Raw genomic sequence first — 18,466 nt, 5'->3', positions numbered from 1 at the left:
CTTCCTTGGTCCTACATTCATTTAAGTTTGCAAGCCTGGTAGATATCTGTCAAAGCCTATTAAATCTGTTTTCCTGTCTATAAAATACTGGGGTTGGCCTTCCAGCTCCATTGATGATTTGATTTAGTGGCTTGCTGAGCAAAAGTGATATCATGCTATTTCTTGATCCCATTTTCTCAGTAGTGAGTAGTACACGGCATGGCCAATGATGGCTGTGACTGAGTGACCAACTATTCCTCTACCCCTCCTCTCAGATACACCCTTACTGGAACATAGGTATGGCCCTCTCCACAAACAAGAGGAGCCAAACGGAAGTTGAAGACGAAGTTCAGGTTTGAATGGGTGATTTTCATCAAGTCCTATCTGAGTTTTCTAAGACACATGCCACTCTGCCCATCTGTAGTACGTTCCCAGGATCACATGAGGGCATTTTATCAAAGCAAAGGAAGGTGATGTTAATGAAACAAGTAAGACATTTCTAATGTAATGTTGCAATATGACTCCTTGCTATATCCCAGCTCTGTTAAAATATTAACAGTCTACAGTAAATGCTTCATCTGAATTATGTACATGTGTTTATTAAACTTGACAGCATAAAATAACAATTTGCCTTGGCAAGCAGTATGGTCAGTGGTTATTTAAGGTAGAGAGTTGAGGGCTTATAGTTTCCACTTTCTAACAATTAGAGCCATGCAAATAGGAATGAGCTGACTTGTCAGGTACTGAGCTCCTTGACCCTGAAACTATGTAAGGAGAGGCTGGATGAGCCTCTGTCCTAGATATTATAGAGGAGTTTGTCGCATTGGACATATGGTGGGGTGAGGGGTAGGAAAGTATGGGAGGAATGGTGGACGACACGTCCCATAACACCCCCTCCCACTCCATATGCTGGGAATTCTTCCTTTTCCCTGTTTTTGCTTTTTTCTATAATTTAGAAGCCGACTGATTTAGTATTTGCTTACATCACAAGATGCTAGAATGATTGATAGTACATGGATTAGGCTCTTGCTTAGCTGATATTCAGCATTGTTTGTTTTAAAAAGAACCTGAATTTATAATGTACTTTTCATAGGATTTGTGATATGTGACTAAATCTTGCCTGAAACAAATGTCACTATTATACTAAACCCTTTTTCAGCATAAAAAAATTAAAAATAATAGTTATTAGTATAAAATATGAATACCACTAAAGTTCTGGCAAAACAAACAAACAAAAAACAAGCAAACAAATAAAAAAAAAACATTTTTAAGCCTGACTATAAACCCACAAGTTATCCCCTGGGATTCATGAACAATTATACAGGAAATTAAAACTCACAGCTACCACACCATTAGGTTTTCAATTTGTCTCCACAAAGCTTTAAGTATATCATGAGCACTGCTTCCAAATGTATTTTTCTTGTTTGGCTAAATAAACTAGGTCTATACCTAATATTATTGTCTTCATTAACCAGAGATTTAACTAGAAAATCCTGCCTAGGAGACACAAGATGTGTAAGTAGTCACACATAGATTCCAATTTTGCTGCTTCTTGCTGATGTAACATTCCTGGCTGTTGCCATATCTGGAAGAAAAAAATACCTCCAAAACAAAATGTAGAATTTCCCCAGAGAAGGTTTAGAGCAACAGAATAGAACATGTGGGGTTTATAACAGAGAGGAGGGAGGGAGGGAGGGAGGCAGAGGTGGATAAGGTGTTTGGATCAAAAAGCAATGTGTCTGAGCAAGTTTCTCTTTGGGCAAAATACAATTAAATTGTTCCAGAATATTCCAAGCAGCAAAGTGCATCTTAGTCAATGTGTGATTGATTCAGCCTATATTGTACAAACACACTTCCATAGCTGATAATCTAGACACTGCGTGAGGAAGGTTATAACCCCTTCAGGTATCCCCCAGAAACTCCAGAAGCTGGAACCAGCAGACGAGCCTCCAGAGTCTTCCCTAATCAGGCCCAGCTAGAAGCCAGACATGCTGTGTATCTGTTGTAGAGTTCCTGGTATGCTGTGCACACTAAGTAAATATTAGGGAACTTCCCGTCACCCAGCTTAATGGGAACCCAAGGGCACTATGACCTTAAGAAGTTCCTATCAATAGAGAGCAAACATAAAAACACTAAGGACATTGCCCGAAGGTGCAGCCAGAACGTTTACTAAGTAAAAACTGGAGTCTCAGTTCTTTGAGGGTACCAACATGCCCCTTTAGCACGCGGAATATATTTCCAGGAATGATTTAATGTCACCTCACCATTTCCTCTCTTTTGCTAAATTGACTCACAAAAGAGGTACCTCCTTTTTGCCCCTTCACCTCTGCCATTACACTTTGAAAAAAATTCAGCATTCCTGATAAGAAATAACCAAAACAAGATCGTTTGAATTCCACTGAAACCAATTCATCATGTAGTGTTAAAAAAAAATCCTTCCCACTCTCCAAGTTAAATAATCAGGACAGAAACATAGACTTTGAGAGAAAGCAAGCACAGAGTCAACTGGAATTTGGGAGCTGAGGCAAGAAGGGACTTTAAAAAAAATTACCTAAAGTACTGGAGATAGATAGTGATGGCAGTTACATAACAATGTGAAAGTACTTAATGACACTGAATTGTACAATTAAAAATGGTTAAAATGGTCGATTTTATGTTACGTATATGTTTTAATCTGTTTGGACAGCTACAACAAAATACCTAGGCTGGGTGACTTATAAACAACAGGAGTTTATTTTTCACAGTTCTGGGGTCTGGGAAGTCCAAGATCAAGGGGCAGGCAGATTCTGTGTCTGTGAGAGCTCACTTCTTGGTTCATAGACGGCTGTCTTTTTGCTATAACCTCACACGGCAGAAGGGTGAGGGAGCTCTCTGGTGCCTCTTTCATAAGGGCACTAATCTCTCTCATGAGGACTTCACCCTCGTAACCTAATCACCTCCCAAAGGCCTCACCTCCAAACACCATCACATTGGTGATCAGATTTCAATATATGAATTTGGGGTTGGAGGGGATACATATTCAGTCTATGTCAGTATTCTTTACCACGGTTTTATTTTTTGATGAAGGAAAAGTTATGTGATAACTCTTCAAGCAAGTTCCTCTCCTGCCCCCACCCACAGTGGAGGACACACAGGTTGAGGCGGTTAAACCTCACGTTTCCAGTCCTCAAAATCCTAGCCCTGCCTTAGCTGGTCTAGAAAGAGCGCATCCACTAGTGAGAAGTTTCACTCAGAATCCCTGCCCCACCTTTAACTCTGGATCTCTCAGTCAACAAAGTGGGAGACAGTCTTGAGATTTGGCTTGGAGAGGAATAACACCAGGATCCCTCCGCAGGGACACCAACAGCATTTTCAAATAAAACCCCAGATTAGAGAAGAAACATGGAAAAATCAGGAATAGTTCTGTAGGGCTGTGGGGCATCTCATTGGAAAAATACACGTACAAACAAGAATCACTACAAGAGTGTATCAAGATAGGAGGCTATTTAAAAAAATATATAAAAGTAAAGAGCATAAAACAAAGGGGTGCAGTTATTTCTGCAAAAGAGGAGGTTTAATCTCCAAACTCTACATTAATACACATAATGCTAAGCATGTTACTCTTTTTTTGGTGCTTCAATTTCATCTTCAAAGAAGAAAAATCCTCAGAACTTACTGTCACTTTTTCAGAAAGCCAAAATTAACCAGAAAGGAACACCGTGGTCTTGCTAACCAAATAACACTTTTCCAGGGGTGGCCAGATGGCTCAGTGGGTTAGAACGTGAGCTCTCAACAACAAGGCTGCCGGTTCCATTCCCACATGGGATGGTGGGTTGTGCCCCCTGCAACTAAAGATTGAAAATGGTGACTGGACTTGGAGTTGAGCTGTGCCCTCCACAACTAGATTGAAGGACAACGACTTGGAGCTGATGGGCCCTGGAGAAACACACTGTTCCCCAATATTCCCCAATAAAATTTATGAAAAAGAAAAACTTTTCCACAAAAGGCTGTATCTCATACCTTAGTGGCACATCACTCAATGAGAGCAAAGGAGTAAACATTTTCTGAAATGAGGATGGTTTTCTTTGGCTAGACAACCACCACATGGCAGTTATTTTTTGTGCTAGTTTTATAACAAAGAAAGACTGGCACTGGCTTGTTTGCTTTGGTTTGAGAGATGATGGTCAAGTGTAGCGTTGAGATTATGTCCTCATTACGCTTTGTAGAGGAAAACAATTTTCTTTGCAGAAAATGCTTCCCTTTCTTGCCTTGGGAATTCTTCAAAGCCTTTTGCCCTTTGCCCTCCAAAAGATAAATAAAAATAAAGCAAAATGGATACCAGGTGGAAAATGCTGCCTGGAACTAGTTTGAGAATCTAAACTCACGGCTATAAGATGTTTACAGTTCAGTAGTATCTACTGAAAAAGCAAATTAATGCTGTCTCTTCTGTTAACTTCAGACAGAATCTCAAATAGTGTGAGTAGATGATAATTCTACACTCTAGTTAAGTGTTAGGAAGTCATAGATGGGCACAAAAACTTACTGCGAACACTGCTCTTAACATCTATTCTGATTCTGATGGGGCCATTTTAAAGGAAAGGCAAAGTTTACAACATTATTTAACTTTTCTATATTAAAAAAAATATTAGGACTGTGATCCTGAGGGCAACAATGGTCAGAAACAGGTTCTAGAAATATTCTGTATGAACTATGAGGTACTGTGAGCCTGGAGAAATGATTACTTGGCTTCACAAGGCTGAATGGTACTCCAGAAATAAAATGACTGCCCTTCTCCATTCAGCTATCAGGAAATTAGACACATATACAAGATTTCCTAAATGGAAAATGGTTAGGGAAGAGGAGTGTTCTTGTTGACTATATATCCCAATTCACTTAGTAGGATTTTCCAAATACAACTCACTAATTTTCAAGAATTAGGCTATCAGGAAGTACACGTTTATTCAAATTATATGGAACATCATTTATAGTTTCCTGATGCATGTGTAATAATGATAATTATTATAGAGGCTATCACGTATTAAATGCTCCACATCAGTGGTTCTCAAACTTGAGCAAGCATCAGAACTATCTGGAGGGCTTATTAAAACTCAGATCGCTGGGCTCCACCCTTAAATTTTTTTTCTAATTTGTGGTAAAATACACATAAGATTTACCATCTTTAATCATATTCAAGTGTACAGTTCAGTAGTTAACTTCATTTACATTGCTGTGCACCCAATCTCCAAACTATTTTCATCTTGCAAAACTAAAACGCTATGCCATTAAATATTTAATTTCCCCCTCCCCACAACCCCTAGCAACCACCTACGTACTTTCTGTCTCTCTAAGTTAGACTATGCTAGGTACCTCATATAAGTGGAATCATACAGTATTTGTTTTGTCGTAACGGGCTCATTTCACTTAGCATAATGTCTTCAAGCTTCATCCATGTTGAAATTAACATGTGTCAGAATTCCTTCCTTTCTAAGGCTGAATAATATACCAATGTATGTATAAACCACATTTTGTTTATATATTTGTCTGTAGATGGACACTTGAGTTGCTTCCGTCTTTTGGCTATTGTGAATAATGCTGCTATGAACATGGGTGTACAAATATCTCTTAGAGAACCTACATTTCAATTATTTTGTGTATATACCCAGAAGTAGAATTATCATATGGACCATATGATAATCCTATGTTTAATTTTTTAAGGAGACACCATACTGTTTTCCATAGCAGCTGTATCATTTTACATTACCACCAACAGTGCATAAGCATTCTAATTTTTCCATATCCTCTCTAAGATCTATTTTCTGTTTTTTTGATAGTAGCTATTCAATGGGTGTGAGGTGGTATACATTATAGTTTTGATTTGCATTTCCGTAATGATTAGTGATGTTGAGCATCTTTTCGTGCTTATTGAACATTTGTATAACATCTTTGGAGAAATGTCTATTAAAGTCCTTTGCCCTTTTTAATACCAGGTTTTGCTGTTGTTTTTGAGTTCTATACTGGGGGTGCCAAAAAAATGTATACAAGTGGACAGTTTGGTCAACGTTGCTCAAGCAGTAGTTCACCATAATCAGAAGTGTCTGGACCCTGATGGTAACCACTTTGAGCATCTCTTGTAATTGCAGAAGTCAAATGTGACTTGTATTCATCTTTTCTTATCAATATATATTTATTACAATTTTAATACACTTTTCCTTTCTTAAAATGTGTACATGGGTTTTTTGTGTACCCTCTGTATATTCTGGATATTAACCACTTATCAGATGAATAGTCATAAATCAAATGATTTATGAATATTTTCTCCCACATCCCTGAGTTTTTTATTTAGGGCCTGAGATTTGCATTTCTAACAAGTTCCCAGTAACTCTGATGGTCTGGGACTCACACTTTGAGAAACTGCTCTACATGGCAATATTGTTAAACACCTTACATATATTATCTCACCTAAGCCTCACATCATTCTTGTTTTACAGAAGAGAAAATGGATGCTCACAGAGGTAAAACTTGCTCAAGCTCATTCCACTAGTAAGTGGTAAAGCAGGGGCTTTCCCCTGGTTGTTCTGACCTTGCATTGTGCTGTATCATCTCTGCCACAATAAGTTAAATAAGGTCCAGAAAGAATCCACTCTAATGACTAAGTCAATGGACTTGAGAGAAAAGGTGATGCTTTGCAAGCTCTGTCTCTCTTTAAATCAGGACTAAAATTCTGAACCCCTTTTCTTGGATGTTATGTTCTGGCTTCATTAAGATGAATTGATAAAACAAAGGAATCTGCTTTAAGTCAGTGGGGGAAATGGTGGTGGTAGGACACTGACAAAGAACAGCTAGACGAGACCAACCTGATGAATGAACTTGCTCAGGAGCTAGCTGTTTAGCTTTGGTAGATTAGGCAAGTGTTGTGCCTTCCTCCCAAAGCTGTCTGTCTGTATTTAGACATTCCCCTAATAGCAGTATTCAATCAGGAACACATCTAGCCCATAGGGGCCTTTCTTTTTATACGGGGGAAAAGGCACCCTCTCAGAACCTATGCAGCCAGCACCACAGTGCCTGGCCAGGTCCTCAAGGGAGGGTGGGTGTCAGCCCCTGTGTGTTCTTTAACTGGTCACCGTTCAGTAAATAGCTGAAGATAAGCGTGTGATAAAATCAAAACAGTCATCACCATTGTTGCAATACTTTAACAACCTTGATATAGGTTGGTGTTACTATTGGTTAAAAGGGTGTATATGCTCTGTGATGGTCAATTGAAGCTGATGTAGAATGATATTGGATGTCAACTATAGTTAAATATACAAAGGGTGTCAAAAAAGTACACACATTTTAAGAAAGGAAAAAACTGTATTTAAATTGTATACTCAATATATGCTGCTAACAAAAGATGAGTACAAGTCATGTGTACACATTTTTTTGGCACCCCTGGTATACATAGTCATGGGATGTGGAGTACAGCACAGGGAATACAGTCGAGGGTGTTGTAACAGCTATGTACGATGTCAGAGGGGTAGGAGACTGGGAGGGAGGTTGTCACTTTGGGAGGGGTATAAATGTCTAATCATTATGTTGTTTTGTACACCTGATACTAATATAAAAAATAAAATAAAATAAAATTTTAAAAAGGGCATATGTGGCCATAGGTCTATCATAGATGATAGATAGATAGATAGATAGATAGATAGATAGATAGATAGATAGCCTTCTGACTACTCATTTCCATAGATAACCAAAGGCTGGTTGTAACCTAATATCCATGATGGTTTTAAGTACTGAGGATAAAAACAATTCATAGTTTAGTGAATTTATCAACTTCAGTGTGTTCTTCATGACATTTTGCCCAAATCAGTGACTTATTCTGATGTAAAACTGGCTATTGAAGGCCAGCCTTCCCCTTATTAGGCATGAAAAAAAACCCACCCCTCATAGAAACCAAGCTCAGCAGTGTTCCTGCAATTCTTGGTGCTAGTGTTGGACTTCACAGCTGCAAAGCAAAAGCGTGGTGGTTTGCAGCCACTTGTCAATAGAAAATGTGGAGGTCCCTGGATGAAGACGTGGGCTTTATTCCTCTTCAGATGTTGACATTCCCCAGAGCCACCACAACAAAAACAGAATTAAGACGCAAAAGGAATTCAGAACCTTCCTTTGCTATCCCAAGCCTGGGAATCTTTTCAAATTTAAATGAATATCTGTCAAACTAATTAAGAGAAGATGCAATGCTCTCATTCTGTGCTCATTAGAGAACAACTTACTGGTCATAAATTCCTCAGGGAGTGGGATTGAATAAGTTTCTACACTCTCTATGCTCTTGCTTAAGATTCCAGGCTTTGTTTATTTCCAGTTGGGCCTGTTCAGCTAGTAGACCCAGACAGACCACAAAACATACCTTGAATCAAGTTTTAATTCCATAAAACAGAAATGGATAAGATTATTATTATGAGATGTTGCAGCTGATGATTTTTAGTCAACAAAACTGGGGGAAATGACAAGTATTCATTTATATCTGAATGACTTTTTTTTTCAAGATATTTATTAGCAGATTGCGAATTTCAAATGTTTCTGTCTCATACACACATAAATATAAATATCACACACACACACACACTCTTGACTGTTTTCCATCATTTTTGCAGATTTTGAAATTGATGCTTAGTAAACTGATTTGGTAAAATATATGCAAATTGTGTCAGGGTACAATTTAACATACCAAACCCACCTGCATAACCCTACAACATTTACTAGATTCCTGCCAGTTTACCCCGTACAATACTATGTATATAATTTAATGTATACACATGTAATTAGTAATCCAGATAACTCTGTGGGCAGAGATTTTGACCCTCATTTTACAGAAAAGAAAACAGATTTCGAGCAGTTATTTTGTACCATACATGTAAGCAGCAAAGTCAGTAGTAAGCATGGTATTTCAGAATATTTCCTTGTTTAAAATACATAGTATTGTGCCTTTAACAAATTTTGGACATCTAAAATGAAAAAGAATAATTCTGTATCTAAAATTTTACTATTAGAAAGAAATTTAACTATAGCTATTAGAATTTGTACCAGATGTCCTTAAAGATACGTTACAGAAAACAAGGATTTTTCCATCTATTTAAAAGCCTATGTCTTTTCCTCATTTTTCCCTTTGCTCTGGGATTTATGCCACTGAATATGTATTTTTCCTTTCTCCAGCAATTCCATTAGATTTTCCCCATTGGCGTCACTCAGTTGAGTTGCACAGTTCTCTCAACCATTTGGAAAATTCTATTTGACCATTTCTTTATTATTTCTTTCTTTTGTTATTTATATCATAAATAGGATTTTTATAATTTCTGCTTACTAAAGTTAGAAGGATGGGTTACACTTACTTTCTCTCTGATAGCAAATTGATAGTTTAAATGGACACAGAACCGTTAAAGGGACACAGAATTTGAGGCTACAGTGCCAGTCAAATTCAAATCTAATTTATGGTGTTCTTTACTTTTCCCACTTTTTTTAGGATTTCTATAATAAGAACTATTCTCTCCCACTAGTATGTAATCAAAAGGTGATTTAAAATCTTTCTCTGGGCTGACTGTCATTGACGCATTGTCGTTTCCTGGGTAAATCTCAGCTCTTGATCTCTCCACTCTTGTTTTTAATTAAAGGTCACACTGATGATGCCACTGAGGCTGCCATCTTGACTGCTGTGCCCACATGGTTGATGTCAGTGGGAAATAGGGCCAACCTATAAGTTGAGGGTATTCCACCTGTACCCTCATACTGAAGCGCTTATCACCATGGGGACATTTTTTAACAGCCCATGTTTGATTTGTAGGAGGTATTTAAATCCAAATCAGTTTAATGTTTACTAGTAAGACTTTGGTCAGCACTGAATCAAATGTGCATCTACTTTGCCCCTTGAGGAATTTAATGCAAAAGCCACATTAGATTGATTTAGACATGTGCTAGCGACAAAATGTACCTTAAACATCAACTAGTTCATTTTTGGTTTTAGAGATGAGGAAATCCTTAGCTTTACATATTCAGGTAATTAGTTATTTATTTGAAATTCAATCTGGAATAGATAGAATATATCTTATTTTGAATGCAATATCACATTTGTCTTATAAAACTTACTATTTTAGTGTTTCTACACCCTCATTCTTCTTCCTTTAGGTGGTTTGATTTCAGAAGTTTCAATACTATCTAACAGTTACTAGCATTGATCCTTAAAAAAAACAATGATTTCTAATATTTTCAAGGCATTCCTTAGATGGTTAGTTTTCATTTTAACAAGATAACTTTCAAGAGATTATTTTGATCGAGCACCTTTGTTTACTGGATAACACAGAGGTAACTTAGACATCCTGTTAAGTAGGAGGTACATAACTAAATGACATCGTTAAGCTCAAAAGTAATCATGTGTCTTCACGTAGGAGAACAAGCGATACATGTTTTCAGGAAATAAACTGAAAAACCAAAGCTATAAAATCATCTCCACCTGGCATTTTGATCCTATCCAATTTTAGGGATAATAAATGTAACATGTCGGCAACTTGGCATAAATACAGCTAGGATATATTTGACACTGACATCCATTAGAGCACAATCACCCAACACCTCCCAGTATTACACAAGCTAAAAGAGTTGAAAGCATCCTCTTCCAAGGCAACCAGAAGCTCAAATTCTAATATATGGCCTCTGTTGCCTAAAGGCTAGAATGCATGTGGGAATCCAAGATGCTGATATTATTCCAGTATTTCATAGCTTATACTGCACAGAAAGGCAGAGGATTTGGTTATAAATCAATAAATCTCTGTCCTGCGAGTTCCAAAGTATGTATTTTTAAAAAATAACTGTCTCAAGGAACGTGAGGTGCTGAGAGAGCACTTACACCATGATCGATTTGGGCAAGCTGCAATGGCTCTATCGACCAGTCTCCTGCTTAGCACAAATACAGAATAATAAAACACAATGCAACAATGATAATGATGACAATAAAAATAACTAACGTGTGTCGAGCACTTATTTTGTGCTAATTACATGTATTAGCTTTTTGAAGCTTTACTATTACCCTCTAAGGAAAATACTATTATCCTCATTTTGAAGATAAGGAAACTGAGGCACTGAGAGAGAAGTGATCTGTCCAAAGTTCCATAGTCACAAAGAGTCAGTGACAGAGCCAGGATCTGAATTCAGGCAGTCTGGTTCGAGTCTTCCCTCCTAATTCTTATGTCATATATTTGCACAGTGAATTCCACAGAAGTACCTGAAGATATACTAACATTCAATGTAATGAAAAGTAATTTGTTTTCTTACAGGCTGAGCTAGGGAGAGTCAACTGAAAACCATTTCCTATAATTGATTACGTTTATTTATTGTGATTAAATTTACTTTGGCTACTATTTACCAATATACCTCTACTAGTAGGTTCCATACTTGAGTAATCTTTAAAAGATAAAGTAAAAGCTTTCTACAGAGAACAAAATCAAGAAAAGTGACATATGGCTGTGGCAGTCATTTATCATAAGGTTACATATTTTTACAGCTTTCAATAAAGACACTTAAATGCACAGCAAAATGGGGTTAATTTTACACCTTGTAAGGTATAAGTACATGAAATATGGGGGAGAAGGGCTTTTTTTTAACTTTCTCTTTTTGAGATAGCATGATTACCTATAGGACTTTGTGAGTTTCTTTTAGCTTATTCTTAAAATCATTTGAGCATTTTTGTATCATGAGTAGCACTTATCACAGGAGTTGAGTTGGAAAATACCCAATTAATAGTTTGTGAAATAAAGGTTATCAAGGAAAACAAAGAATAAAAGGGAGGTTCTGTGATTGCTCCTGGATGGCTTCACACTTGGTAAATACTTGAAAAGCCAACTTTCCCTTTCTTTGAAGGAGAGTGTTGAAATGTGAAGGCATTTCCTCACCCAACCTCTCCCTTTCGCTCCTCTCTTTATCACCACAAACAGCTGTGTGTCCACAGCCTGCTAAACCAACCCGTTGAAAAGTGAACACTTTAGTCAATCTGGTTATTGGTTTTCCCCACCCGCAATCTTCCAAGCCAGTGGCCTGATGATTTTTTTGGACTGAACTGTCTGATACTTTGAGAGTTATGTAGAAAGAAGACAGCCAAGACTAAACCTATAAGAAGATATACCAGTTCTTTTCCCCATACAGACTGAGGAAAATAATTTCAATTCTCAGAAAGCAATGGGAAGGCTAATTTCTTGCTTAAAGAGACATCCAGTATTGAATAATAACCACCTGTTGCTCCCAACAGCCATTATTTAACTCCGGGTTTCCCAACCTTGGCACCACTTGAGCCACATAATTTTTGGTGGTGGGGCATTATAGGGGGTTTAGCAGCATCCCTGAAGTTTATCTACCAGATTCCAGTAGCACACGCACACCCCTGCCCCACCCCAAGTTGTGACAACCAAAAATATCTCCAGACGTTGTTAAATATCCCCTGAGGAGCATAATCACCTTGGTTGAGAACTACTGATTTAAAATTTAAATTAAAATTTTTAACTGTCATTGAATTTTCTTCTTTCTTTTTGATAGCAAATTATGAATGGCTAATTTTAAATATTTTTGAAATCTTATTTATTTTTTTCTCAAAGGCTTAACAGATTTCAGAGTAGTATGAAAAATAGATTTCCACTTTTCCTAGTCTCTGTTTGATTCTCATGTTGCATCATGGGGATTCAGTGGCAATCAAGAACAATAATACTTCACACTTAAACATTTATTTCTTATCCGGTGCATTTTAACAATATTAACTCCTGAATTCTCACCACGCCCCTTTTTATAGGTGAGATAGAAGCACATGTGTTGTTTGCTTTCAGATACAGTACAACATAAAAACATTTTTTAATTTGTGCAATCATATAATGGGGGCATTTACAAAAATATTACACCTTGGGGCAATGAAAACTGGCAGGCCCAGGAGGGACATTCCAGAGCAATGACCAAAGTTACAGTCTTATCAAGACCGTTTCTTGATAAGAAAGTTAAGCATATTTTCTTTGGGTGTAAGTGGCCGCTGAAGCCTCACGCTGGTAGTTAACCATAAATATTCTATGTTGAATTATTAAATGTAATACCAAGTGTAACTTCAGGGGCCTATTGTATTCTAGGAAAGCATCATGGTGTGCTCCTCTATCCAGAACATAATCCGCCCAATATCCCAAGGCATCAGGAAGGAGCCGGGTGTACAGAACCTGCCCGCTAACTCACGTGGCTTGCAACTCTTTCTCCTGGGGCCAGTCCATAAAGAAGTCAACATGATATGCAGTCTCCGTCTAATAGATGCAAACCAGAGGAATAATGAACGTCTGCAAAAGCAAATTGTTTCTTTTCATAATGTCTGAAAATTAGCCTTAAAAAGAAGTACAGCAACGATTGCCACCTACCTCTACCGCCAGCACTGTGACCAGCATGCTACCTGCCAGGCCCTGTCAAGTACTCCACTTTCATTATCCCTTAACCTCCACAGCAGCTCTATGAGGTAGGTTGCATTCCGCTTATTTTACAGATGATATTCACAGAGATAAGTATCCTGCCCGAAGTGATAGAAGGTGATGAACTTGGAATTCAAACCCTGGACCATTCAACTCCAAAGCCTGAGCTACTATACCATTATGACAAATACAGGAAGACAGAAAGAATGCTGCTGGCGCATCCACCATCAGAAACAAAACAGACAAAAAAACTGCTTTTTCAAAAAGAATGGGAAAAGGGTTTGGGACACTCTTGGTTTCTATCATTTTACTCTTAAAAAAAAGAAGAAGGGTTATGGACTAGCTGTCTGCAGTTTGGCATTACTTTGTAGCCTATCTTGAAAAGACTGATTATCCACTACAGGAGCTTCTGCTGTACTTGAAAAGGGTAGTAACAATTTCCTTTAATGTCAATTGGTCATTCTCTGAGGGGGAGCAGCTCAAGATCGGGGTGTTTTTCCTGTCTCCAAAGCTACTATGGAAGCCTTCCTTTTAATCTTTAACCACAATGCTTATATAAGGAACTTTTTATTGTTATTCAACAGTGAACAGCTCACCACACACTATGTCAAAGTTCTTGGGTTTATCAGTCTTTGCTATAACCTTCCACTGAGCTGCTGATGTTAAAACCTGGGAGCCATCCTAATCGCCTCCCTCTCCCTCACCCAAGAGCCAGCCTGTCATCAAGTCTGCCTATTCTACCTTTTAGATATCAAATCCATCACTCCCTCAAGCCCTTGTAATTTCTCACCTGGATAAGTCTTCTCTCACTAATTTCTTTTCCTCGGGACTTGCCATCTTCAAAACCACCTTCCAAAATGCAGTCAGAATGGTCTTTCAAACACAGATTTGATTGTGTCACTGCTCTGCCTTTTCAATTCCCCATTAGCTCTCCATCACCTTCAGGGTCCTGTTCAAACTCATGAGCATCCTCGCATATGCTCTCCGGTCAAAGAATACCAAATGTCAAATGCATCCAGTCCGTGTGGCACCTTGTGCCAATCAGACAAAGGCATCTTCTTCTCCAGGTGGATGCAGCTGCTCCAGGAAATAAGGTCTAGGCTGGATTTCAGCCCTGCTCCCACCCCATCTCTGCCTGTCTTTTTGTAGGTCACAAGTATACAATGGGCCCTGAAGGTTCTCATCAAACATCGCTCAGTTTACTTTGTTCAGAATGCTTTTACCTACTAAATCTCTCTACCCAACTCCTATTCATCCTTCTATAAATCAAGACAATTATCCTCCAAGGAGCTTTCACCTATTTCATGCTACCAAAAAAACTTCATCAGCGCATGCCTGTTACAGATTTTCTTGTCTAGTTCCCCCACTCAATACTGCATTCTGTGAAAGCAAAGATCCTGTCTTTCAGATCTGCATGCTTATAAAGCCTAACACAGTGCCTGGGAGATTGCAGATCAAGAATTGCTGAATGTCAAACAAATGACACCCTTTGCTTTCTTAGTCTTGTCACCATGTAAGACCCCCAGCAATTTGAAGATTAGGCTACAGGAGGGGGGTAGGGGGTCTGCTTCCTCAAATTACATAATCCCTACTCAGATACCAAGAAGCCAGCTTGCAATTACTTCATTAACCTAGATTAAGAAGAACAAACGGCTTGGATTTCAACTGCTTGTCCCCTCCAGACAAGTTCACTAATACATCTGTCATTGACTATTTTGTCCTTCACTGGATTCTGTTCCCTTCTTTCATCTTCTCCTCCTCCCAGACTTGTTCTATTTAATAAGAGCCATCCAGCTAGATGGTGGGTGCATGGAAAACTGTGGTACTCTCTTTCACTAATGGTTGGACATTTTCATAATAAAAAAGTAAAAATAAATATTAAAAAAATTAAGAATTATCCATTCTTACTGAACTACAGGCCCACTTCTTATATTTCTGCCTTCCATGGGATTTTCCCCCAGTAGTTCTATTTGGCTCTCTCAATTGGCCTGTCCCTGATGGCCCCACTGATTTTATTTATGACTTCACTCAACTCTTTTAGTCACTCCCTCCTCAAATCCCTCACTAATTCCGATACAAATCCAGAATTCTCCTCTATGTAGGTAAGGCCAAAGGGAGTAGCACCGCCAGACTTTAACTCCCTGTCAATAGCACTTGTATATCTGAAATCTAGCCATTTTACTTATGGAAAATGTACTTTTCAACTAAGTGCAGAGCCATTTTAGGAACGAATGGGCTGATATCAGATATTTTTAATCAGAGATAGATGTTATTGTTTCCCCGCTCACAATTATTCTAGGTGAACATAGCCCCCACCAAGCCCCTGCTGAAGGGGTGAGGTTGGACCAGCACTTCCTTGGCTACTAAAAAGCTGTCCATTTTGTTGCCCATGGAACTTGGAACGGAAGCCCAGAGACTGAGTTAATCAGGTGATAAAAGTTCCAGAACTGTGAGGACACATGGAATAGAACTCAAAGATGTTTCCGTGGAGAGCCAGGGCCACACATAAGCAGATGTAGGATGTTCGAAAACCAGAAGTTTTGAGAAATGCATCACACAGGATTTTGCTGTTGTTATTGCAAACGATACAAGTGACACTGAACCCACAAAAAAATTCAAGCACAAATGGGAATTTCTTGGGAAGTCCAAGGATGGAGAAAACCTCAGGGATTGAATAATATTGTCAGGTTCTCCGTCACCATATCAGCCACCATCTCTTTGCGCGCGCGCGTGTGTGTGTGTGTGTGTGTGTGTGTGTGTGTGTGTTGGTTTCTGTATCTCTCTCTGCCCCTCTCTCTCTCTCTCATATATATATATATATATATATATATATATATATATATATATACACATATATATGTGTATATATATATAAATGTATATATAAAATTATATCTAAAGGGGGTGCCGAAAATGTATACACGTTTTAAGAAAGGAAAAGACTGTATTAATTGTAATACTCAATATATACTGATAACAAAAGACGAATACAAGTCACGTTTGACTTCTGCAATTACAAGAGGTGCTCAGAGTGGTTACCATCAGCGTCCAGACACTTCTGATTACGGTGAACTGCTGCTTAAGCATAGACAACATCTCTTAAAATGTATACACATTTTTTGGCACCCTTGGTATAATTTCTGTCTACAGCAAATAGGATTCTTCTTTAATGTGTGTGTGGGGGGGTGGGGTGGGGGGGGTGGGGAGGAGTAATTCAGGAAATAGCCACAGAGCAGAGAACTTAAGGTTTACTTCATCCCATATTAGCCACTCCAAAGGAAAGGAAGCTCTACCTTCTCTTAGTCTGTATATAAAATCTCAGGGGAGGACTCTGACTTGCCTGCCATGGACACACGCTCATCTAAGATGGGCTCTTAGAATCATTTACTTAGTGGTCACTCTCCCCTTCTTCCTGACAAAAATAATTCGGATTCCATTGCAGCACTAGATGACTACATGCTCAGGAAGGTGGATCCTTCCATGGCCCCAAGAGATCAATCATTCTTGCTCACCATCAGTCATGGTACCCTGATCCCCCTGCCAGTCCTTAGTCTCGGCATCGGTATAGGACACAACCCTAGCTAATGAGCTCTGACTCAAAGGAAAGTTTTCAGAAGGGGTTTTGAATAAGTGCTCTCATTCTTGAGCAAACACACAAAACTGGACTCCTTCCTGCCTTTGGGCAAAGTTATATGAGGATGTGATGCCTGGAGCTGCAGCAGCACCTGTCTTTTAATCATGAAAGGCAAATCTGGTGATGAAAATCATCATGTTAAGGATGGTAGAATGGAAATAGATAAACCTAGAGACTTGATGACATCACAATGTCATTCAATTAACCCTAGAACCATGTTTTCTGGGACGCCAGTCTGCAGAGAGAGTAATGAAACTGATGTTCAAAGTCAACTCAAACGAGGAACTATAGAGTCCAATGAGAAAGTGAATAGCTGCCTACTTGATAAATCATAATAAAGGCCAATGGTTATTGACCTTTCACTATGTGTCAGTGTTCCAAGTACTTTACGTGTGTTACCTCATTTAATCTACACAACAACCCAACAAGGTAGATACTTCCATTACTCCCGACTTTTCAGATGGATAAACAAGGCGCAGAAACATTGAGTAATTTATCCAAGGTCACAAACTCAGCAATGCCAAGGTAGGAACTCACACTTAGGCTTCTGACTACTTCTGACTTAATCATTAGGTTAAACTTTTCAGTGTTCCTAGCTTCCTGCAGTCGGAGTCCACAAGCTTATCTCATATCTTTTCAAAGAACCTTCTTTTTATTTGAGCTGGTCTGTGTGGTTTTACGATCACTGCACCCAAATGTTTCCTCAGGCACAGGAATTGGCCAGACTCAGGCTTACTTTCTCCACGGTAAGTCTGTGAGCCTTAATGTCCACTTGTGAAATGCTCTGAGTCCAAACCCCACATTAAAACCCCAATTTAGTGCAATTCATGGTTCCCTGGTTTGCTCCTTTCCTAATTGTCACATAGCAGCTGTTAGTTTGGGAGCTCTGGTGGGCACTATTTCCAGTGTGATGTGACTTATTAATTAAAATATCAATGAACACCTAACAATGGATGAAATTGTTTACACAGGTTCAAATAATTGCCCCATTATGCCTGCACCTCTAATTGTATCTATTTTTTGAGTGTTCAATATTGAAGTGTTTTTGCACTAAGTGACATCCTGCAATCACATATGTCTCTGTGGCTCTGTGAGATCAGGAAGGCATTTCTCTGGCCTTACTACTGTTTATTCATGTCACACCCTTACTCCCTCACTTATTCAACAAATATTTGAGTATCTGCCATGCCCTAGGCACTACATTAGACACTGGTGTTCAACAGGTTACTTTCTCTGCCCTCATGGAGGGCAATAAAATGTAATGATCTGCCAGATCATTTTTTTTTTTTAAATCTAAATCAACAGGAGAGCTACAACAAATGTAAAAGATGCATGAGACTAGAAAAAGCATTTTGTGAGCATATCCAATGTAGGAGTTACAAGTGCAGAACTTGCTGGCCCACTACTTGGGTTTAAA

The 18,466-nt window shown here is 38.6% G+C and overlaps 1 protein-coding gene across 8 annotated transcripts in view; it reads right to left on the bottom strand.

Moving 5' to 3' along the window:
- Positions 1–18,466, bottom strand: part of SHROOM3 (shroom family member 3) — a 290,161-nt gene that overhangs the window by 139,014 nt on the left and 132,681 nt on the right. For 2 of the 8 annotated variants that reach the window (XM_019720373.3, XM_074324432.2), the window contains exon 2: positions 13,192–13,256. The exons of 5 other annotated variants lie outside the window; for them this stretch is intronic. In XM_019720373.3, the coding sequence (XP_019575932.3) occupies positions 13,192–13,226 (35 nt within the window). In that variant the 5' untranslated portion in view covers positions 13,227–13,256. Of the gene's footprint in view, positions 1–13,191; positions 13,269–18,466 lie in introns of those variants that run through there. One more of the 8 variants, XM_074324431.2, reaches the window with a different exon arrangement.

The sequence above is a fragment of the Rhinolophus sinicus genome, chromosome 1 (genome assembly GCF_057876585.1).
Source record: "Rhinolophus sinicus isolate RSI-liver-muscle chromosome 1, RSI-T2T, whole genome shotgun sequence".
In the NCBI taxonomy this organism is placed as follows: Eukaryota; Metazoa; Chordata; class Mammalia; order Chiroptera; family Rhinolophidae; genus Rhinolophus; species Rhinolophus sinicus.
The sequence above is the reverse complement of the archived record's forward strand: the minus strand, read 5'-3'. Positions and strand labels throughout refer to the sequence as shown.